Source organism: Drosophila virilis, chromosome 4 (assembly GCF_030788295.1).
Source record: "Drosophila virilis strain 15010-1051.87 chromosome 4, Dvir_AGI_RSII-ME, whole genome shotgun sequence".
Lineage (NCBI taxonomy): Eukaryota > Metazoa > Arthropoda > Insecta > Diptera > Drosophilidae > Drosophila > Drosophila virilis.
This window is the reverse complement of record NC_091546.1, coordinates 20,683,062-20,706,859: the sequence shown is the minus strand read 5'-3', so window position 1 is coordinate 20,706,859 and position 23,798 is coordinate 20,683,062. Positions and strand designations below refer to the sequence as shown.

At 39.9% G+C, this 23,798-nt stretch overlaps 4 protein-coding genes across 4 annotated transcripts in view; 3 read left to right on the top strand and 1 right to left on the bottom strand.

The window, feature by feature from the left end:
- Window positions 1–13,539, bottom strand: part of LOC6627749 (uncharacterized) — a 28,207-nt gene extending 14,668 nt beyond the window's left edge. The window contains exon 1 of the mRNA XM_002051267.4: window positions 13,025–13,539. The gene's annotated coding sequence lies outside the window, so the exon portion shown is untranslated. The remainder of the gene's footprint in view (window positions 1–13,024) is intronic.
- A 510-nt stretch (window positions 13,540–14,049) lies between these two features.
- LOC26530947 (sericin-2) lies at window positions 14,050–15,608 on the top strand. Its single transcript, XM_015173391.3, has 4 exons — window positions 14,050–14,444; window positions 14,515–14,622; window positions 14,709–15,022; window positions 15,078–15,608. Exons 1-4 carry the CDS (start codon window positions 14,390–14,392, stop codon window positions 15,606–15,608), a joined length of 1,008 nt encoding a protein of 335 aa, XP_015028877.2. The 5' UTR covers window positions 14,050–14,389.
- An 878-nt stretch (window positions 15,609–16,486) lies between these two features.
- LOC6627751 (uncharacterized) lies at window positions 16,487–17,074 on the top strand. Its single transcript, XM_002051269.3, has one exon. The coding sequence runs from the start codon at window positions 16,487–16,489 to the stop codon at window positions 17,072–17,074; it is 588 nt and encodes a 195-aa protein (XP_002051305.3).
- A 2,432-nt stretch (window positions 17,075–19,506) lies between these two features.
- Window positions 19,507–22,649, top strand: Ir40a (Ionotropic receptor 40a). Its single transcript, XM_070209109.1, has 6 exons — window positions 19,507–20,069; window positions 20,349–20,627; window positions 20,820–21,246; window positions 21,303–21,807; window positions 21,863–22,128; window positions 22,187–22,649. Exons 1-6 carry the CDS (start codon window positions 19,554–19,556, stop codon window positions 22,336–22,338), a joined length of 2,145 nt encoding a protein of 714 aa, XP_070065210.1. The 5' UTR covers window positions 19,507–19,553; the 3' UTR covers window positions 22,339–22,649.
- The last annotated feature ends 1,149 nt before the right edge of the window (window positions 22,650–23,798 follow it).

Below are 23,798 nucleotides of genomic sequence, written 5' to 3'. Positions count from 1 at the left end.
TGTGTCGGGAACTCGAAATTCCGAAAATTAAATTATTGACAAAGAAAAATGCATATGAAATGCATTAAACATGTTCCTCCGACCACTGTAAATTAATGCCAACACAATGTCATTCTGCTTATTTATATGCATTACTCTGTTTTTGTTGTTGTACCTTTCGTAAAGTGCAAAAATTTAACAAAAACAATATTCGAAGGGGGAACAAAAATAAAATAAAATATAATATAGGCAGCAGTCTGAGCGACAACTGCACCCACTGCAAAAAAAAAAAAAAAAAAAACAAGAGACACAAAAATGCTGGAAAACAAGTTTCATTTCAGTTTGAAATGAAGTTTTAAATTAAAAACAGCTGTACACATGTGGAGCGAATGCAACAACAAACCAAAACAACAACAACAACAACAACAAGTTAACAACCCAACGAAAGTTCAGGGCTATTATTGTTGACGACTCGCTCTGAGCTGAGCTTTGTGAAGGTGTCGTTCCAAAAGAAATTCCATTGAAAATGCTGTAAATAAAAAATGGCCAACTCTGGTCTCGAGGTCTCTAAAAATAGTCCATTTAGTCGATTGGTGGTCGCCTTTTGTTGTAACTGGGTTATGAGTACCGCTCAGAATAAAAGGGTTTCAGCTGCTGAGAAACGTGGCTCTTCACAGGGTTCATTCACATGCACAAAAGAATGTCTATAGATAACTGGGTTGCCAAGTCAAGAGACCAGAGTTACGAGCCGGTAGAAGTACTTAAATGCAAATACTAAATAGTAGTACCTAGAAAAATGTTAAATGTGCTCAATTTTCATGCTCTTCTCGTGCTATCTGCAAAACACTTTTGTTTGAAGTATCTAAAAAAGGGTCTTTTTGTCAGTTGGAATGCGTATGCCCTTTCCCTAATGATATATTTCCCACATCTAATATTCAAAGCTTTTTGTTTCAAAGAGGACACATCGCCGCAGCTCGCACTCTATATTAGTACAAGATCTGAGTGTTGATTTCTTGTGAATTCTTAGCGATTCTCATGTAACTTGTTGTTCTTTCTACGATACACGTATCTCGGTAGACTTCACATGGCCCGCATGTATTTTGCATTTGTATTTCCGCAAAATTGTTTTCAACCTAATGTGCTTTTTATCTGAACAATTTAGCATGCATGTTAGCCTGCTCACAAGGTCCGGGTAACAATTGGAAACAGGGCGAACCGCAAAATTAAATTGTTATCTATGCAGAGTACAACAAAACAACAAAAATGAAAAAAAAAAAACAACATGTAACGAACTGAAGCATTTCAAATAAGCAAAGTTTAATTGAAAAACTGTAAGATAAATGGGCCTGCTGTGCGGTCCCGAAACCTCCCGCTCCCCCGACCGGGTTCACCTGCTTGCGCAATCATTTGTCTGAGGAGGAGATTCTTCAAGCGTCGGCGGCTTGCATATAGCATGCCTTGTTGTATCAAGACTGAAGACTCATAACTGATTAATAGCCAAAGCTTAAACGAAATGAAAGCGAAAAGGTTTTAAATTATCGCATTAAAACGCACAATGCCCGACGTGTCGTCTTGACTGCGTGTTATGGTGTGGCCCAAAGAAATGCCCAGCCTCGATTCCCAATCTTCACGCCCGCTCTCTGGTCGACAATTCTTTACACTTGAGAAGCGACGAGAGAGGTCGCTGTCGTCGACGTTGCAGCTCGGCTCGTTGATGATGTAAACGAAATTCAAATTTATGGTAATATCAAAGAAATAACAGTCAGATTTTTAAACAAAAAAAAAAAAAAACCAAAACCCGACTAAACATAAATGTTGCGCTCTACACAAATATCAAAAGTGAAAGTTTCACTTTTGTTTCAGTGCGTTTTTGAAAACATTTCCCGTGTGCGTTTTTTATATGCCTTTTAAATGAAGGCAATTTTTCACTAAACATCTCTGCCCCCGCCTATATGAATCTGCCTAATTGAGTTTTGGCTGCAATGCATTGCGTAGAGAATATAGCTTAAAAGACGTGGCCTATTTAAAGAGTTGTAGGATTGTAGAAAGCTTAATGAAAATGTAGTTTTGATAAATGGGCAACAAAATTGTTATACTTTGATTTAAAGGGTTACCAGATTAATCTTGAAATGGATAAAAGTGCTGCCAATTCAGATTCAATTGGATTCAGTGCTGCCAATTGAAAGTCTAAGTTCGGCTTTTATCTACAACTTTTTACATTTTACACTTAAAACTTAGTATATATTACCATATTAATCACATGATAGCCATGTTCAAGTGCTGCCAATTTATATTTGCCTGGAGATGTAATCAAAAGACGTTCAGTGCTGCCAATTGAAAGCTAAAGTTAAGTTTGGCTTTTACCTACAACATTTTTAACCTAACACTTAGTGTAATTTATCTGTTTATACAAATAGTTTGAGGCATTCTTTGTGATATTAGATATGCCTGTAAATATGTAAATCTCAACTGTAACGACATTATTATTATGATTATCATATGCTCAGTTTAACACTTTATGCCCAGATCGTGTCCCAGACCTAATTGATTTGTTATCTGAGTTAAAATGTTTGCTTAGAAAGTATCTGGGAAGTAATGCGCTGACAGCCCGTCGTGCTGATGTCTAAATGGTGCCGATAGTTGAAATTTTGTAGACCTCTCTCTGTCTCTCGTTAATTTAAAAAACAACAACGAGAAAAACGTAGGAATTTTTCATTGAGCAAGCACAGGCAAAAGCAAACAATTTAAGTGAAAAACTCAGCGGGATACAAAAAAAAAAAAAAATACAAAACTTTGGGGGGGCGCATTATCAAATATCAATAGATACCCAATTGAAGAGGCAGCACAGTCTGAAACTTAGAACTATGCCGCACAAGTCACAAAAAAAACAACAACAAAAACAACAGAGACATTGAAAAGCAAGAGGCTATACAAAATTTACATAATTTATTTAAAACTTAAGTCAGGGCCTGGAGACTTGAAACTTATGTAATCGATAAAAACTTGTAAAAAATGCAGTTCACTGAGAAACAGAGCGAGAGAGAGAGAGAGAGAGGTAAAGAGAGTGAGGGAGCACTGAGATCTGGGTAGTCTGGTATCGCATCTGGCCTCTGAGTCATCGACTTGTGACATTTTTCTTGAGCGTTTAAAGTTTTGACATTTGCATAGCCGCCCGAAAATGGCTGACAATGAAAATTAATGAACTGCAAGTCCATTTTGTATGCGCCGCCTTCTAATGTGGGCTGCTGCATGGACATAACATACAATATAAAGACTGAGAGCTAGAGCTAGAGAGGGGCAGCCATGAGTTAGACACGTGTCTCTGTCGGCCCACTTATGAGCCCAAAGCCGCTTTTGTGCACCATTCAACAATTCCAAAGTGCATATGAGTCAGAGTTGCGGCTCAGCGCGACACGAGTCTAGGGTGGCCGGGCCCCAACCCGCTCTGCCCCCCTTCCCTACCCTGGCGAACTCAAGACAAACAGCAGTAAGAATTATTTGTGCTTCGTTCCTTTGTTGTTCTCTCAGCCATATATGGCAGCATGTTGTCTATAGAACATTTTGAAATTAATGGAGTTTGTGCAGCGTATTGTGAGTACAAGTATAGTCTGGGTTGCCTGGGCTTGGCTGTGACGACGTCGTCGTGTCATTAGAACCGGAAAAAGGTTTATAAATGGGGAGTTAACGGGCTTTCTTTCGGGGCAAACACACACACTCACACACACACACACACACATCTCAAATGGGCGGGCAAATAGCATAACTAGCTAATGATTGTCATCAACTAGAAAAATTTGAGTTTCTGAACGATCTGGGCATGTTTTCCATAGCCCAAAGGTGTTGGTCAGGCGATAGCTTTAGGCGGAAATACTTGGTTGTATTTATGAAATTGTTTAATGATCGTTTATAAATGATCTTGTAGTCAACTTAACAATCAATGCATATCGCTAATGACGCTCTAAAACATTAAATAATTTGGTATTAATAACAGATTTTTTAGAATTTAATTTGAGTGGAAATTTGGAAAGGCTATCTTCCAAAAAAAACAAAGAAATTTAAAAAAAAAAACTAAAGCAATGAGCTGAGTTTGGCTAAAATTCAAGTGAATAAAAAATGAGCGAGCTAACATTAGTTTTTAAGCTGTTTCATATTCTATATGAAAATATAATCTTTCACTTTCTGAGGAAATAATTCAAGCAATGTTCACATTTAACACACTTGCCTGACAAGTGTTAGCTATGATTATATGGCATTATAAGATATTTTCATATAATTCAAAAATTTGCCTTGGTCAATGCACAAATCGCATTTTGCCATTTCCGAAAGGCAGCGATTCCCAATTCTCGGATTGTAGTCTCAATTTGGGCACATGCATTAAATGCCTTAAAAGGAAGGTAACTTCATTTAGCGGCCAGCTGAAATATAATATTTATAACATCTGCAAGTAGCCCCCTTCTCTGAATGTGCTTCTTTTTTTTCGTTTTTTTTTTTGTTTGGTTTTTTATCACAATTAATCAGTTAAGAGCTCCAGACGTGCCGTTGGTCTTAAAGAGTTTCGACGTGGTGCTTGGGCAATTCATTAAGTGCTACATCAGTCGTCGCAATTTATTTTATTTTTGGTAACAGGAAACTGAAAATGCAAGAGCACGAACTGAGGCTGCTTTTATTGTAATTGCTGCGAGACGGCGACGAGATGTGAGCGCCCACCCGAAGTAAATACATATAAAAATCATAATAAATAAGACTTGCTCGAACTGGAAGAGGGCAAAAAAAATAAATAAATAAAATCACCTAATTAGCAACACGGCTGCCTGACATTAAACGAGTTTTGCGAGACCACAATTTTACAAAAGTGTAGCAGGAACAGTGCCAAAAACGATAAAAATCCCAAATCCAAACACAAAAGCAAGGAAGCAACAGGATGCCTGGCAAGCAGTGGAAAACGAAGGAACGAAGATCAAAAGAAATGTTTAACAAAAGCAAATGAAAAATGAAAGTCTTTTGTTCATGGTATACGCCAAGTCATGCGTAGATCTTTTCTTAGAGCATATAGTATAGCTCCAACTTATGTTTATGGGCCAGACAAATTGCACAACTTCCTGGCCAATGTGCAGTGACTCGACATCATTCTCACAAGCTGGCGAATTGCCAAATACGATATACATATATAAATATGTATTTGTATATATATATATATATATATTTGCATACCCGTCGAGGAGTACGAGTTTGTGCAACATAAACAACGCAGTCATAATTGTATTTTTATTGTCAGGCGAAATGAAAATTACCCACGCTTTCCAAGCTGACTTCCAGCTCTTCGATGTAGTCACACAGAAGCCATTAAAGTTGCCACGGCACGAAAAAACAGCAGTGCTCTAGTCGGGTGCGCTCGACTGGCAGATACCACGCACAAAGTATCGCAATTTCTGCCATTTATACTACAGATGCCCTTAGCTCTATGCTATGGGAAATGCATTCTTAGTTCCATCAATCAAGTCACCTGATCTAGCTTCTATCAATTTAAAGTAATCTCCTTTGTTAAAAATGCATATTTATGGTTATTATGGGAATATCGAAGTGTTGCCTCCTTCTGCCTGTAACAAGCATTTGCACAAAACCAATATACCCATTTTTACACATTTTTCATTGGTACAGGGTATTGAAGGGAAACAATTGAATGCACAACACAAAAGAAAAAACACAAAAAATACATAGCCCAACCGGGAGTTGGTATAACAAAAAAAATAAAAACCTCATCAACTGATCACCGCTATGTGTCAGCCCGGTTGGAACTGAGCCTGAGCCTGGCCAGCACTGGCTGAAAGCTTTATGACCAAATAAAAACTGCACGTTTCTGCATAACTTGACAATGTTGTTGCTCCACGCGGTAGCTTGTATGTATATGTGTTTGGGCCATGTTCTGGGCCATTCCATTCAAGTTTTGGGCAGCAGCGGCGAGCCGCCATGTAAAGGCTGGCCCCAACAACTTAGCTGCTAATTAGCGGCACGAAATTGCCAGAGTAAATAAAAGTTGAAAAAGTAATGTGCTACCAAATGGAGAAGAAAGAGGAACGTGCCCGTAAGTCTACAGAGGAGAGGGGAACTAAACTGAACAAATTTATTATAGCAAAATTTGAATAATCTATTGGCCTGTTTTTTTTTCCTCATACAGGAATCTGCTTTAAAATGCAATTAACTTGTAGGTCAATTGTTTCCAACAGCTGCTCGAACTATATAATGAATCATTTAGGAATTTAAACTTATTCTGTACAACTAAAGCAGTACTAAAAGTGCAAAAGTCATTAATTTATAAAGTAATTGCTGTAAAGCTGTGCTGCAGCTATGATGTTAGAAAACAAAGCATTTTCTAAATCAAGACTAAAATTGCATATTAAAAAAAAGAAAAAACCCCAGCGTGACAAATATGGCAAGTTACGAATATATTTAATTACCGCTTTTGGGCATTTCGAAGCGCACGGTACAGTAAAGCTTGACACGGCTCGAACAGGAGTTTGAACCATGATTTGACCTCAATTTAGCGGCTGTCAACTGTCGTTTAGAATTTTGTTACGGAGCAAAGCTCATTAGAAAAAGTGCCGCGTGCCGCTTGGACTTGGACTTGGACTTGGACTTGGTCTTGGAGGGGGGAATTTTGTAGCCGGCTGTGTGTTGTTGTAATTGGACGCGCTTTCTGCCAGCTGCGGCCAAAAGCCTCGTGCGCGTTTTGTGCGCGTCTTTAAACGCGCACAACGAAAGTCGCTCTCACGTTTCGGGTTTCGGTTTTGCTTTTTAAAGAATTATGGCTTTTGAATTGGCCTGGTGGTCGATCTGGTCCGGTCCACTATTTGTTCACAGCGGCCTGTCATTTTGTCGCTCACTTTCAGCTACTTAGAAGCAGCCGGAGACGCAGACGGAGATGGAGACGGAGACGGAGATGGAGCCGAAGCCGTAGCCGGGTTGAATAAATTTCACCACTTTCATTCTTGGCTGTCAATTTGTATTTTATTGCCCGCTTCTCATTGTCGTCATCATTGGCGCATTGTCTTTTGTCCACCGTCTGTTTGATTAGCAACGCGCCTCTGGGAAGTGGCACAGGTTGAGGCTGTCTCCTTCTCCACTATCTCCCTCTCTCTCTCTCACGCGATAGTCTCTGATCTGTGGGCATTTGAGCAGGTTCCGCTTTGGCATAGGTTTATTTACCAAATATTTGTAGCATTGCAGCACGATTTGAAATCGCTTTTTATATGTTTTATGTGTTTCCATTTCATGGCACGACATTGTGCTTAAGAACTACACCGAAAATCGTGCAAAGCTGACCCATTTGAGGCTAAGGCAACTTGTATGTGCCTGTCTGTGTGTGTGTGTGTGTGTGTGTGTGTGTGTGCGGCATGTAAAACAGTCAAACTTTTTGACGAAAACAATCAAATTAAACAACAACAAATCCAATCGCATAGCAAACAACAATACCTTTGGCATAATCATAACGAATTTCAAATGCTCTTTAAATATATGAGCATAATAATGTTTATGCAGCTTCTCCTTAAATCTTTAATGTAATTATTAAAATAAATTGAATTAACAAATTGATCTCAACTAACTTTATTTTTTGTTATAGAAGGAGAAACAGATAGTCTTATAAAGCTGTCTAAAAAGCCATCGAAATGAACCTAGTTTTTTCAAAATTTTTTTTTATATAGAAATTCCATATATAGTTTTAAATTCTCAAAGTTCACATCATCTTTCTTCTATTTTTTTTAGGATACATGTCGCCTGCTACCTCCGAAAGACGAAATACCCGTTTAAGGTGAGTGTAAAATAAATTCAAATTGAAACCAAAACTTAAAGTTGTGAACTAATTTTGGTAAGTGCACTCACGAGTGCAGTCAATTTACATAACCCCAACTTCCCCACGAGCCACCCGCCACCCTGTCCCCTCCCCCCTGCCCACTCCGCCAAGCAGATGGAAACCAGGTCAGGCAATTGTCCAATGTCTGTTGGCTTATCGCTGGCATTCCCTTGGCTCAGCCGGTACTCGTAGTGCTGCCTGCACAATTAAATGGCGTTTATGATGGCACTTTATCTCTCTCTCTCTCTTTCTCCCTCTCTCGCTCTGTCTCTCTCTTTGTCTGGGTATCCAAAAACCCGCTATTTCCGCAGCATAGGTCCAATTTTCGAAAGAGTGGGGACTATGCTACTCTGTTGGATTGCCAAGTTTTTGGTTATTATTTTGTGATTATGGCCGAGCGACGTTTTCCGTTTGCAACATGACCGCAAATGAGTTGAAGAGTTGAAATTTTGGTTTTTTTCTGTATGTCTTTCATTTTTTTTTTTTTTTTTTTGTATTTTATTGGAGCACCATTTCCTCGGCATGCCAAACTTTGGTGTGACATAATTTCCACATGACATTCACATGGAATAACGGCTCGGCTGCCCCGACGAAGTGACCCAATTACAGGCTTCCCATAACTCTTTTTAATATACAATATATGTATATGCCTACACAAATGTGTGTATGTGGTATGCCATCCAGTTACCTTACCAACTGTGATCAGTCTGCTGTTAAATCCAATTAGATACAGTCCATTGGCCAGAAGCTGTTACAGTTTATTGCCTTGACTTTAGCTTTGTATTCTGATGCTAGACGACCTCTAACATGTATCTCATTTATAAACGGTTAAGATCCAAGTCTCTGGCCATTTCCATTTTGATCTATTAAGTGCCAGCAAACAAAACAAATCAAAAAAGTTTTTTTTTCTTTTTTTTGCGGCTAATTGTCCGGTCTATAACCAGTAGCCAAAATGCCAGCACCGCTTGGCCCTGGTCTCAAGCGTGAAATTGTATTACGCTATACATTTACTGTCGATAGCTGCTTCCGCAAATGGTCGACAGTAATACGTGCTCCGATATGCGAGTACAACTTAGGTATACTATAACACCCAGATGAGGTTAGCCCAATTTGGCAAATTGAACTATCAAGTGCATGACGGGCCGCCCGCTGGCAGAGCCAAGAAAACAGCTTGACAAGAGGCATCCGATTTCTGGCAATTTAGTGATGGGTTCTCTAATATTACAATTGATTAATGATATCTGACTTTATAAGTAGAGCTAAATTCATAAATGCGTTCCTTTTGGATAAAAAAAACGGTTTAAATAGTTCAGATATGAGTTGAAGGCTCAAAGTTAAGAGAGAGAGAGAGAGAAGAGGCTAAAATGTAGCCCGCATCCTGTATATGAAAATATGTATGGCTTACAATATTTTCAGCACAACGGGCGATTATAGTTTCATTAAACTGTTCAACTTCTTTGGCAAAACAAGATTTTAACCAGAATCTGGGTTTAACCATATGGAAAATCAGCTTTGCACTGAACCTAAATTCTTATGAGAACGAAAGGATACTAATTTTAAAATGCTTAAAGTTATTCAAAAAATATTCTACTTCACATATAACTTGTTTATCTAGTATCTTTAACAGATTTATGCGATAGCTATCGCTTGGTAAATGCCATCTCTAGATCCATATACGCCCACAACGTGAACAAGCTTCGCGTTGACAGCTTTAAGAGCATTTTGATGACTCTTCAGTGCTATTATTAATTTTGTTATTTCTTTTTTTTTTTGCAGATCACATTGTTTAAATAACTAATATAATAATAACTTATTTTGTTTGTCTTTTGCCATGCGTAAACTCAAGTGTTGGCTATATATAGAAGAATGTCTGGTCAAAAATGAAGAATAATAAGTAGAAAGAATTTAAAGCCCAATAACTTTTAGTTTCGACGCAGCAATCTCAAGAAGCGGCGCCTCAATGGGCAATGTAGACTTTTAATTAATTGTTGCCCTATTTGACAGGCTATGCAAATATTTGCACAATTTTTTGAATAACGTTTGCAACATGATGAATTGCCGGCACACGGCATTTCAAATTGAATAACTAGGTCAAAGTTTAACCTCGCCGTGGGTAAGCAAAAAAGTGCCAGCAACATTTTTTGATATCCAAAAACACGACCACAATTTTATTATACAATTGCACAAAAGTTGCTTAATTGTAGGAAAACAAACCCAGCCAAAACGTATATGAACAAATTGAGAAAAAAATTTGAAATAAAAGAAAAAATTAACAAATTGGCATTTCAAACAAATGATTAATTTGGCGACGAGCCAAGAGTCAAAATCAACGACAGCTAATTACGGCTCGCTGCGCATGCGGGCGCTGTCAAGGACAAAAACCCAAAGACCCCAACAGAGTGTCAAACGACTTGTATCTAAAAGTTCTTATAAAACAGAGAAAGTCAAGAGAAATGAAATAAGAGTCAGCAAAGCTAATAAACAACTTGTTTCTTTTTTATACCCTAAACCTATTAAAAATGGGTATAAGGGTATATTGTATTTGTGCAAAATCCAAATGTATATAACAGGCAGAAGGAAGCATCTCCTACCGTATATATATTCTTGATCAGCACCAATAACCGAATCGATCTAGCCATGTCCGTCTGTTTGTCTGTCCGTATGTATGAACGCAAGGATCTCAGAACCTATAAGAGCTAGAGGCTTGAAATTTTAGATGTAGGTGCTCCTAGTGCCTGCGCAAATCGATATCCTGTTTTTTGGGCAAATAATAAGAGCTAGAGTCACCAAACTTGACATAGAGCTTCTAAAATAGAATATATATATGCATTTCATGTTTAAAGAAGAGAGTTCAGGGTATCCCCTAGTCGGGAGCGCCCGACTAGAACCTCTTACTTGTTTTTTTTTTTTTGTTTCTATGACAGTCATAAAATATTTGACTTAAAAAACCTCCCAACTCAACAACTCGTTGTTGTTAGGGCAACAAAATATGGTATACACATATTTGTGCATATCATATTTTTTTCCGTCTTTAATAATTTCGCATCTGGAAGCAAGTAAACTGGGGAGCGGCTAGAACAATCTGCTAACCATTTTAAGTTGCGGCTGAGAAACTGGACTCAATTATAATCATAAATTGTTTGTTGCTGTGATCTTTGACATGCTCTTGCATTATGTTTGATTGAACGCTTTGGCTTCATAGAGCCATAGATCGACTGGGTTATATGGCGAACTGTTAACTACATAAACACACAGATACATATATATATATACATATTATGTATGTGTGTATGTTTTATAATGCCTCGGTGTGCTATTGTGGGTTTGGCTTTAATGAAAGTTGCTCGGCTTGGCTTGGTGACTTGGCATGACCCTGGGCAACACGGCAAACAACAGACATTTTCAGGAATTGTTCGAAGAGTTTTGTGCGGTTTGTTTTTTATGGTTTTTTTTTTTTATTTTTCGGTTTATGTATGTCTCTCATGCACACTCAACGTAATTCTACCTACACCTATGTACCCATATGCATACATATTTATGTACTTTTATGTACGGTCTCGGCCGAAAGAAAATGAAACGCAAAAATTTGCATGCAAGACAAAGAGGAGCACAGCAAATGAAACGGACACGAAATGCATGAATGAATAAATCCCAAAAAAAAGACCGCCACCGCCGCCGTCGACAGGGGAAAGAGTCTCAAGCCCGAGTTGGCCAGGGATGCGCTGTTCCCTTGGGGGTACCTTTTTCTGTGTTACCTCCGCATGCGGCAGGTGTTGCCCGGCTATCTGAGCTCTTTCGATGTTCTCTTCTGTTTTTAAATGCCCTTCTTGAGGGTAGCTTGATTGTGTCACATAGTGTGTAACCCAAAAAATATATACACTATATCTCGTCTATATTTTTTATGTTCCTGGCCATGCACTTTCACAACTATCATCGAATAGCATAGCTCTGTTATTCTTTTTTGGAATCGTTTGAATCGAACCACATTTAATATATTATTGACGAATATTACTACGAGCAAACGACGACAACTATCATAATGCTCTTTAACAGGTCCAACAATAGGCTTGTGTATGGATAACTTTTTGTTTTTCAAGATATATTAAGCAAACCCAGCGAGGACTATGCTCCTAGACTAGCCAGACTGTTATGTATATGTCTCCTAACATTTGTTCACAAGGAAGGGCATTTAGTATGCGGTGTGCCGCTTAAAACGTTTCGAGTTTTGGCCTTTCTTTGAGCTTATCTCGCTTATCTGGCGCTGCTGCTCGCACGCTTGTATCTTAAGCTGCGCCAGATCAGATAACATCAAGAAAAAACCGAAAAAAAAAGAACACAAATTTGTGAAATTGAAGTGTTTCAGTGCTGTTAAGGCGGCTGCTGTGCAAATAGATGAATACCTAGCGGGGGGGGCACTACGAGCGGCGGGGCCTTGAAATACATATAATTTTCGTTATTTATTTTTATTTTTTTATTTTTTTGACTGATTGGACAAGTGTATTGCAGTGCTTGGTGGCTGGTTCCTTGCCCTTCGGTTCTGTTTCCTAGTCTAAACGATTCTCTATTATTATATGCTTTTTCTTTGTTTGTTTTCTTTTTTATTTTTTTTTTATAAGAACTTGATAAATTTGTTTCTTAGCGCTTATTTTTTGATAAGTTCTTTATCGAGTCTGTGCAGCTGCAGCTTCTGTTGCGCCGCCTTTTCGGATGTTGTACGTCTTTCGGGCCGGCTTCTTCACAGTTTGCTCAAAGATTCGCCTCGGCCACGGGCCCTACCAACATTTCTTCCTCTTGCGAGTTGCTTTTTTTTTGTATCTTTTGTTGTTGTTGTTGTTGTTGTAGCCAAGTTCTGTTTGGCGCATGCGCCGCTGAAAACTGGTTTTAACAGTTTTCTTGTTGTTGGTTGTAGCTGCTGTATATAAGCATGTATATTTTCGTATTTATTTGAACGCTCCAAACTTTGCATTACAACACAACAACAACAACAATAACTAAAAGAACAACAACAATAGACAAGCAAGAGTTCAATAAATGTATAATTTTTTTCGACTTTTTAACAATTCATTTGTTTATGTTTTAGCAGCTGATAACTTGCCTATTTGTTCCTATTTTCTCAGCTGTTTCTCTTTTCTATATCTCGGTTTTTATTTCTATTCGGCAAAATTACAAAATATAATTTATTTGTATTGTACGCACCTCTTTGAAGACTTTACGTCCTATTAAACGCCTTGTTTGATTTATATTTTCTGTGTAGATTTTGTTTTCTATTTGCTTATACACAATTTTTGTATGCACTTTGTATTGATTTCAATTAAATTATTAGTTTCGTTTCATTTGTTGTTGTTGTTGTTGTTGTTGTTGCACCTTTAAACTTGTTTCTTGAAGCGATTTCTTTATAGTAGAGCCCGCTTAATTTGCCATCACTTATGCCTTTTTCTTGCCAATTAATTTCCAAATCGCATTCAAAAATTAAATTTCTCTCCGTTGACTTTTGTGTGCGTGTGTGTGAATGTGACTTGCTTTTGGCTTTGAACTTTGTTTTGCATTTCACAAAAATGTCCATAAACCGAACAAAGTAACGTCTTTCCAAAGCAAACGCGTCGTCTGCCGCCTCCGACACTCGTCTCCGGCGTTTAACACGTTTCAAGTGGCGTTCCGCGTTTTGCTACCAACACGGCCAGCAGTCGTTCAAGAACTGAGCTGAACCCTCGGCCACTTGGGAAACCAACTGCAAGACCAGCACAGACCAGACACTCAGACCAACAAGACGAACGACCGACCACATCGTCGTCGCCGTCTCCGTCGCCGTCTCCGTCGTCTTCGTCATTGTAATCGTCATTGTTGTGGATCGTGCGCTCTCCTCCATAGAGTCTCTTATCTCTCACCTGTGCTCGCGTCTGCTCACCTGAGCGCAGCTGTTTCAGTTGGGTTCCACATTTTGTGGATGCCATGTTTGAAACCGTTAAAATTTAAATTATTATACATAAACCTGGCTAAAACGTATAAATGTTACTTCAAATTCGATATGTTTAAATCAAATTTAAAATAATAATTTAATGGTCATAAGACAACTTTTTTGAGGACTTAAAAATGCGAAAAGAGACCTTTAAATTCATCAATCCAGCTGAGGAGTGTATACATTTTTTGCAGCCTATTTTTTGTCCGCCGATGCAAATAAGCAAATACCTAAACAAATTCTTCAAATGCGAAATTCCAAGTCTTTAGCTAAGCTGGGAGTTGTGAAGACCGTAGAATAAAGAGAATCGGATCGAATTATATCGAACAAAAATTAGAAGGAAGCAAGCATAATGTTAAAGTTTAAATTTGAGAGACTCATCATTGAGCAGGATTTATATGTGCTTATGTGTTTTGGTTATCAGAAACCAAGAATGAGGAAATGTAACATAACTTAAATATGAAAACATTGAAAATGCCTTTCTGACACTTTTCATTAAGTTTTATCTAAGCCAAAATAGTTTTGCGGTTCACAGAGTGGGTATATAAAAGTGGGAAACCCAATCGAGTAAACCAACTAATTCAATACAAAAAGTCAAGTTCAACATGGGAAACATACGATCCTGTACTATTATATGTTGTCTGCTGCTCGGCACTGGATGTAAGTTTTATTGAAATGGTGCAAATAAAATTTGAAATATATCTACAAACGTTTAATATGGCTTTTTAAGTGATCATGGGTAGCATCAGCTTAGCGCAAGAACCACAAAAGAGTACAAAATTATTCGGCGAAGTTATACCAAATAATACAAATACATTGTCAAGACAATCGGTTTCAGGTATGTCAACAGGTTCGTCAACAAATAATTCAAATGAATTGATTTCAAAAGGCAAGTGAACTTACAGTATATTTAAACGTCAACAGGATCGACAACAGAATCGTCAACTGAATCATCGACAAAAGGATCGTCAACAGGATCGTCGACAGAATCGTCAAAAGGATCGTCAACTGAATCATCGGCAACAGAATCATCGACAAAAGGATCGTCAACAGGATCGTCAACAGGATCGGCAACAGGATCGTCAATAGAATCATCGACAACCACATCGAAAACAGCAGCGACAACAAAATCGACAACAACATCAACAAAAGCGTCACCAACAACATCACCAAAAATATCACCAAAAACATCGAAAGGATCATTAGTTATATCGTCAACACCATCGACCCCAAATAAGGTAAGATTTATGGACTCCCAAGGTCCAAAATAAAAATAACCCAGACGTTTTACAGGATAATATCGAGAGGGAAAACGAAAAGATAAATCTCAAGATACAGCACACTTTAGAGACAACGAAAACAGGTCATTTTATTGGCAATTCGGAATTCGATCAGCAAACAGCACTTTTACGGAACGCGGCAGATCTGGATTCAAGTTCCTTGCAGTTGAAAATGCAAGCGTATCATAATTTTATGAGCTATAATTTCTTCAGACTCAAACTGGAAGCTGATCTGACCAGCCGAATCGATGTCGTCGATAGCTTATTGTTGGATGCAAAGATTGGCAAGCAGTGCAAAGCTTTCTATCGCAACCAAAAAAAGGAATTGCGTAGTGCCCTCAATGAACCAAATGCTTTAAAATCCTACAAACTGAAGTTGTATTCTGAAGATTGCCCCCATACTGAGTCCCAAGATAGCTGGGAATCTGAGGAAGATACTGCAATCTGTTGTATCTGGCCTCATATATTTCCCCTCAATCGAATGAAGTTAAATGAAAATAATTTACAAATTCCAGAAAGGAAATCTATCAAAGTACTAGAATGACTTACTAATAATTTGTATTTAACTATATATATATATATATATATAAATATAAACAACTGTAAAAAAAAATAAAAAAATATAACAACACTAGAATGCATTTTTATTTGATATAAAGTGCACTTGTGCCTAAAATTATCAAAATCTAATTATATATATAATAATATCTAATCAAATATACCAACAAAATTAAAGATCGAAAACATTTTTTTGTTCTTTTCAGGATAACCAGGATGACGTATAGAAAAAACCCTTAAGACTCCTGAGTAAGTTTTTCAGATATGTGATTATTTAAAGCCTAAAAAGGCTAGACTGAAAAAATACCCTGAATAGCACAATACAATCAATAGAATGGACTTTCAAAATTTCGTCAATCTTTAATCTGTTACTTAAGCTTTCTTTTGGGTCGGAAACGCAACCTAAGATGGGGAACAGTCTACGGATTGTTTTGTTTATTAAAATTTGATATTATTGACAAGGAAAGGAGATTTTTGAATGGTGTGCGCAGTGTGAATCGCATAGAAGGGTGATTAACAGTTGATTACAAATTGTTGTTACCAATTATAGACGCTTACATTTAATGAAAGAGTGTTTGTTTAATTCTCATATTTAATACTTACTTTAAGCTATTCAGCTTCTAAAAGAACCTAGAAAATGCAATATTCCGTAAATTATGTTTTCTGGTGACACTTGGGCGAACATAAAAAGTAAATACCAAAGCAATGTTCAGTTACGACAAACCCAATGCGGGCTAGAATTGGATGCCTTGGAAACTCCATAAATGTCGGCTTATAACTCAAGCTTATCGGGTAGCTGTGCACGCTTTAAAAGGCAGTCGAGGCAGATCGTCCGACATTAGTTAAAGTTAGAAGTTCGCAGACATGTCAATAGCGATCAAAGCGCTAGCATTGCTACTGATGCTGATGCAGTGCATCCGTGGCGAGTCCTTGCTGCCCATGCAGCAGCTGTTGCAGCTGGACAACATAGTTACGGACAGGATCAACGGCATGCTGAAGCAATACGAGCATTTGAGAAATCAAACGGAAAATCAAGAATTCCTACGGCAATATGAACGCCTCGAAATGGCGGCTGCTCTGCCCATCGCCCAGCTGGATGAAAAGATTAAGGCCTACAATGAGTATCTCGCCTACGATCTGTTAAGCCGCGCACTGGAGCTAAATTCAATTAATTTGGCAAGCAGCTCGATCGACTCGAGCTCCGAACAGGATCAGCTACGCGATACAATTGTGGATGAAACACGCGCCAAAACGTATAGCGCCTTCGAGAAACGGGTGCTCAAACTTTTAAGAAAACTGGGTGTCTATGATTCATTTACGGAGCGCGTCTTCAAGGCCATATTCAGCGATGAGAAACAACTCAAGAAGTTAAAGAAAAAACTCAAGGAACTGGACGATGACGACAACGACAATGACTGTTGCTTGTGGGACTTCATATTTGGTTTATTCTAGAGTTTTGGGCAAACCTTTTTTTATGTACTTCAATCTTGTTACCAGTACCCAAATGGGAATGAGTCGAAACAACTTTAAAAGAATACGTTTTTACATACAGTAGTTTATGGCCAACGTTAGTAGTTATATCTCACACTTTTTTAATTATTAAAGCACTTTATTTTATACATAGGTTTTATTGAAAATTGAAGCTTATTAAGGATTATTGTATTATGCAACAAAAAAACTGCATTCTGAGCTTAACTGATTTTTAGAAAATATATAATTCGTCTGGGTTAGCTCGGTTGGCATCAAAAGGCTTGACTTAGGGCTCGATTCCACTTTATCTCTCGAAAGGTTCCGTTGGTTTCCATATAAAATCAGTTTGCTTTTTATTTTTGGTCCTGGCTCGAGTGTTATGTGAGTCGCTTGACTTAGTGACTGCAGTAAGTGATTTACATGCGAGCTCCAGCAATTGACAGCTCGTTATGGTGATGAGAGGGCGGTTCACGGCTCGCGGCTCACGTTGCTCTGTGGCAAAACAAACAAAGTGCATTTAAACGTGCCGGCAGCCATCGACCATCTAGCCCAGCTACATATAACATACTGCAATCCACTTAGGCTGTCTGTTGCATCGGGCAGTGGCAAGGGGCAGGGGGCAAGGGGCAGCTGCAACGGCAGCGGCAGCGGCATCGATCGAAGGGCCGGTCCCATCGACTGAACCGGGCCACATTTCACTATCGTGCGCGTTGAAACAAAAAGTGTTGGCGTGCTGCTGCATCCTGGGCTCAGATCAGCTCTTGGCTAGAGTCAGACTCACAGTCACAGAGTCAGAGTCGGAGTCGGAGTCGGAGTCAGAGCAGATGCAATCGCCAGACAGTTGCCCACTCAGCATGGACGTTGCTCTTCCTCTTCTTCTTTCTCTGGCTGTTGCTGTTGTCGTTTATCAGACAATGTCGCGTTTGCAGACAGTTTGAAGTTTAACAAGTTGTCGAACGCAGAGCGCGGGGTTTATTTGTTTTACGTCCTTTTTTTCGTTGTTGTTAGCCGGCTTTATAAATAGCCAGAGACTCGACCATTGCAGATCTCTATAATACCTATCTCTAGCTGCATGTATGAGTGCCTGAGCCCTGATCAAAGGTCATGCAAGGCCTCAGTTTCCGTTTCAGCCCTCAGATATTCCACTCGCTTGACTATTCCCAATACAAACTGGGCACAAATATTATATTTGTGTATACGTATATTTATATCAATTATATTTACTCTCTCATATCATAATCGGGTCATCTTTCTTCTCTTATTTTCTCTTTCGCTTCTTAAAGCTTACGCTGGCGCTGTGGGAGATGATGGCCAAAATTGGCGTCAGAAACCAATTTGGTTAAGCAAAACGGGGTAAAGCGACTTTCATACAACATATATTGCTGTTATATGAACGATCGGACAGAAATGTAGCGCCTATTTGAAATTTACTAGTTTCCCTAGACGTATCCCTCTTTTGCCTAACTGACCGAATCACCTGGGCAAACCATCTACAAAGAAATGTATGTGAGGAGAAATGTTTCTCACCTGTGTCCTTAGTACGCAATAGAATCGTGCTGCAGTCCACAGCAGCCCATAAACTAGTTGAGTATCCATCCACATTTGTAATCTGTGCTGTTGCTACTGTTGCTGCTGCGCTGTTGTTGCTGCCGCGGCTCTGATTGCGATAAATCATTGAATGGCGCATTAAAGTGGAGCGTTGACATGTGAGCTGAGAGCTGAGAGCGGGAACAGCAGCAGCAGCAAACGGGGTAAAAAGAAAAAATGCGCACAACACGGAATTAATGTCAATAGCATTAGAAGATTGACGACAACAACAACTGGCAACGATCATGGATCTTTCCAACAAACTAAAGAGAGAGAGAGTGTGAGAGAGAGAGAGAGAGAGAGAGAGACAGCATAGAAATAGTCAGCAAAAACGGCAATGACAAACTTCTGACAATTAAAAATAAAAAGAAATAACTTTGCTCTGCGCTCTGTGGGCCCAGCAATAGGCCCCAAAGGGGAGCTGATGATTATGAAAATCGATAGTTGGCCCGGCCACATTTCAACTCTTTTCAACTGTCTGTCTGTCTGTCTGTCTAATCGGGCTGTCTGCTTGCCATTGACATGTGGTATTTAGGCCCTGATGCTATAATTGCGCATCAAAAAGCTATCATAAAGTGCACTATAAAAGGGCGTGGCCCAGGACTAGCAAGACCAGGTCTCGCCATGCACTACAGCCTGTTGTTTCGCCTGTTTCTAATGGTCTGCCTGCTGGGCCCGACCTGGGCCAAGCTCAGCTACATTCCGTGCAACGAATCCGATGTGGCAATAGGTAATCAGGCAGCGTCACTTTCCAGTCCAATTATTTTAATTCAATTTAATTTAATTCAATTGCATTGAATTCAATTTGATTTAAAATGCAGCCCTCTCGCAGATCATCAATGGGCTGCAGCCACGTCAGCTGGCCATATTGGTTATGCCCAGCTCGCGACTGTTTGGTGCGGATTGCGTGAATGATGACACCATCCAAGTGGACGAGTTTATTCAGCGATTGCATAGGCTCTACTACAAGTCAGTCATCTTTTATGACACGGAGCTGTTCTTTGATTATATCGAAGCCAATCTGCTGGGCGCCATCGAATGCGTCAATTTGATATTCCACGAACCAGATGAGCTATCGGCGCGCATACAGGAACGGCGACTTGCCCATCGGCTCAGCCTCTTCATCTTCTATTGGGGCGCCAGACAGCCGCCTAATGCGACGCGTGTGAGCTTCGAGGAGCCAATGCGAGCGGTGGTCATCACAAGGCCGCGTCGCAAGGCGTTTCGCATCTATTACAATCAGGCGTTGCCCACGGGCACCAGCCAGCTGCGTTTGGTCAACTGGTATGATGGCGACAACCTGGGTCTGCAGAAGACCCCTCTCCTGCCCAGCGCCGCCACAGTTTATGCCAATTTAGAAGGTCGCGTTTTTCGTGTACCCGTTTTTCATGTGAGCAACAAAAATGATCAATTATTCCTTAAATACCTCGATATTTTGACTAAGATCGATGCAAAATGCAAAAAGTTGTCGCCTGTCGCCTCTTCGACTTCCAAAGCGAGAGTTTGGCGACATCATAGTATTTTTTTCAGAGAAGAAATTATTTCCCATTTCTTCTTGGAGAATAGAACAACGCCAGCAAGGCGATATTATAAACGATAAAAACCTTTCTTCCGCGTTAAAATATAATAATACATAACTTAAAGTTAATAGCATTTTCTTTCTATTCAGTCCCCGCCCTGGTTCTGGGTAAGCTACAACAACGATAGCAACAATGTTGGCAACAGCAGCGAGGATCCTTTGGATGAGTACGAGAATCTCGAGTATAATGAGGTGAACGTGACGGGTGGACGTGATCATCGATTGTTGATGTTGTTGGCGCAGCATATGAACTTTCAATTTATGTACATTGAAGCGCCAGGCAGGACACAGGGATCTTTGCGAGCACCGGATGACAGCGGGGAGTCCAACGATAGCTTCACAGGTGGCATTGGAATGCTCCAAAGTGGCGTACGTAACGACAGATACCTGAAAAGGGAATAATAATAATAACTACTAATAATAATAATAACAATTATTAAGAATAATATTAATCTTATTATCATGTTCATATCAGAGTGCAGGGTATTCTCTAGTCGGACACGCCCGACAATAGCACTCTTGTTTTCCTTGACTCATTGAAATTGTTGTCTTTGCTTACAGCTGGCGGACTTCTTTATGGGCGATGTGGGCCTCAGCTGGGAGCGTCGCAAGGCAATTGAGTTCTCATTTTTCACTCTCGCCGATTCGGGCGCTTTTGCCACACATGCGCCACGTCGCCTCAACGAGGCCTTGGCCATAATGCGTCCCTTTAAGCTGGATATATGGCCATATCTTATACTGACAATTGTGTTCTCCGGTCCAATATTCTATGGCATTATTGCCATGCCCTTTAAGTGGCGCAGGCGTCAGCTCGCCGTAGACGTGGAGCACCTGGGTGAGCTTTGCGTTTATATGGCCTATATTAAGGAGATAACGCCCTGTGTGCTGAAGATAACACACACGCGACGCCCGCAGGCAGCGCCGCAGATGCCTCCCCAGCTTTTGCAGCGATGTATTTGGTTTACTCTGCGCCTGTTCCTCAAGCAATGTGTGTGATTCCTGGTTCTATGAAAATCCTTGTAAATCATATACGCTCCTTCGCAGCTTGCCATGAGTTGTACCACGACTATCGCACCAAGTTCTTGACCATTGTCTATTGGGTAGCTGCCACTTATGTCCTGGCCGATGTCTACTCTGCCCAGCTGACCTCGCAGTTTGCGCGTCCAGCTCACGAGGCGCCCATCAATACACTGCAGCGCCTCCAGGCTGCCATGCTGCGGGATGGCTATCGCTTGTATGTGGAAAAGGAGAGCAGTTCGCTGGAGATGCTAGAGAATGGCACAGAACTGTTTCGTCAATTGTATGCGCAAATGCGTCAACAGCAGCCGGACGATCACCTGGCCTTTCTCATTGATTCCGTTGAATCGGGCATCAAGCTGATTGCCGATGGCAGGGAGAATAAGGCAGTCCTGGCCGGACGTGAGACGCTCTACTTCAATATACAGCAGTATGGGGCCAAGAACTTTCAGCTAAGCCAGAAGCTATACACACGCTATTCCGCGGTGGCCGTCCAGATCGGCTGCCCCTTCTTGGACAGCCTCAACGATGTGTAGGTAGCACTTGTTATGGGTATACTCATAATAGTGGCGCATGCTTTCTTCTAGTTTGATGCATCTGTTTGAAGGCGGCATTTTGGAAAAGATGACAACCGCTGAATACGAGGCGCAATCCCGCAAAATGACCAAGGATCAATCGCAACAATCGATGGAGCTGGCTGCCGTTGAGAATGCCAATGCAAATGCCAATACCAAAAGCACCGAGGCCAAGAACCAGCCCCAGCACGCACAGGACAATGAGATGATCAGTGCATTAAACTTGCGCATGCTGCAAGGCGCCTTCATTGCCCTCGGCGTGGGCTTCTTCACAGCAGGTCAGTGGGTCAAACTTTTAAATATTAATTATGTTTATAAAACTCCATTTGCGTTCAGCTCTAATGCTCTTGCTGGAGCTCTTCTGTCGACGCCTCAATCTGGCGCTGCCGCTGCGCCGCTGCCGTCTCCGCTGGCTGCGTCGCTGGCGACGCTTCAAGCGGATGGCGCGTCACCAAACCGTGCGAATCTTTGCACCGAATTTGGGTTGACTACTTTATCGCATCGCTCTTTTATGCAAATCATTAACAATGCAAATACAAATGTTTCTAGCACAAACAGTGGAGCCGACAGTTTAGAATATATGTATGTGGGTGCAATAAGGAAGCATATTCCTATATAACTTATTCCGTACACTTATATATATTTGTGCTGACTTAAAGATTTAATTTGCTACTCCTGATCGCTTGTTTGTTTCATATTTTGGCACTTAGTGCTATTTAAACTCAAATATATATATATATATACAATATCTGAATAGTTTTAAATGAAATTGTTAAAAGTAGCAAATTTAATTCACATTTTAACGGGTTCTTTTATCATGTATAATATTATCTTCTGTGAACTTAAAAGATAGTTTATAAAAATACACAGCATAAAAATTTGCAGAAACTTCGATCGGAAAATGAAAGTCAGATTTTTATTTTTACTCAAACATAGACACGTCCAGTTCCTTATTTGAAGCATTTCACATCCCGTTCAAAACTAAAGGGATTTTTATAAATATTTTCCCAAGATTTGCATTTTTATTGTGCAGCAATGTTCATTCTTAGACACAATTCGCATCGCTTGAAAATGCTTTCGTGCTTAACCTAGTTCCACTGTGCTTGGCGGACTCCTTCTTCCGCCGTCGACAGCTTTGTTTGTCTTTGGCATAATTAATGTGCTTGGCCAGAAGACAAGCGGGGCTGCATGTTATAATTAATTTGTTGCTCAAATTGAATGCGGGCGCAGCTGCCGTTGCCTTTTGCTGCTGATGTATCTCTACAAGTTTGTGTCTTAAGTCATTTGTTTATTTTAGTTTTTTTTTTTTTTTTTTTTTTGCCCAGTGTGGCCCAGTTTCCCAACATAATTTTTATAATAATTTCCCATTTCCTTTTCATAACTAAGCCCAAACAAACAAAGACCCAGACACAGAAGCGACAAAAACAAATTTGTCCAGTATCTGCCAGAGAGCGTAAACATTTTGTTGTTCCGTTGCCCTTAAAACATAAAACGGTTTACGATTTTCTTGCCGTAATTAAGCAAAAAAAAGAAGACCAAAAATAAAATGATGCACAAATTAAAACGTCTTCTTCTCGTCTCGGCTCCAAAAAAATGCCTGACAGCCGGTCAAGAAATTGACTTTTACTTTGGCCCCACAAAAGACGAATTGCTGTGTTCATTGTAGAAAGTGGTTCTAGCCACTTTTCTGCTCCGACGGGTCGTTGCTCGTTGCTCGTTGGTCGTGCCCGATTCCTTGGGCCTGTTCCATCAACATTACCATGCGCTCTTCAAGTGTCATACGGCGCGAAAGTCAATTGCATGTTTGCTTAACTGCCATCAGCTGGATATTGTGCTCGTACTCAACGTATGTATATTGGTTTCTTCTCGGCTCGGTTTCGATTTCAAGAATCCCATATATCATTGTCGTCTGTCATCTTCAGGTCGGAGCGTGTGAGAGTTTTCAGTT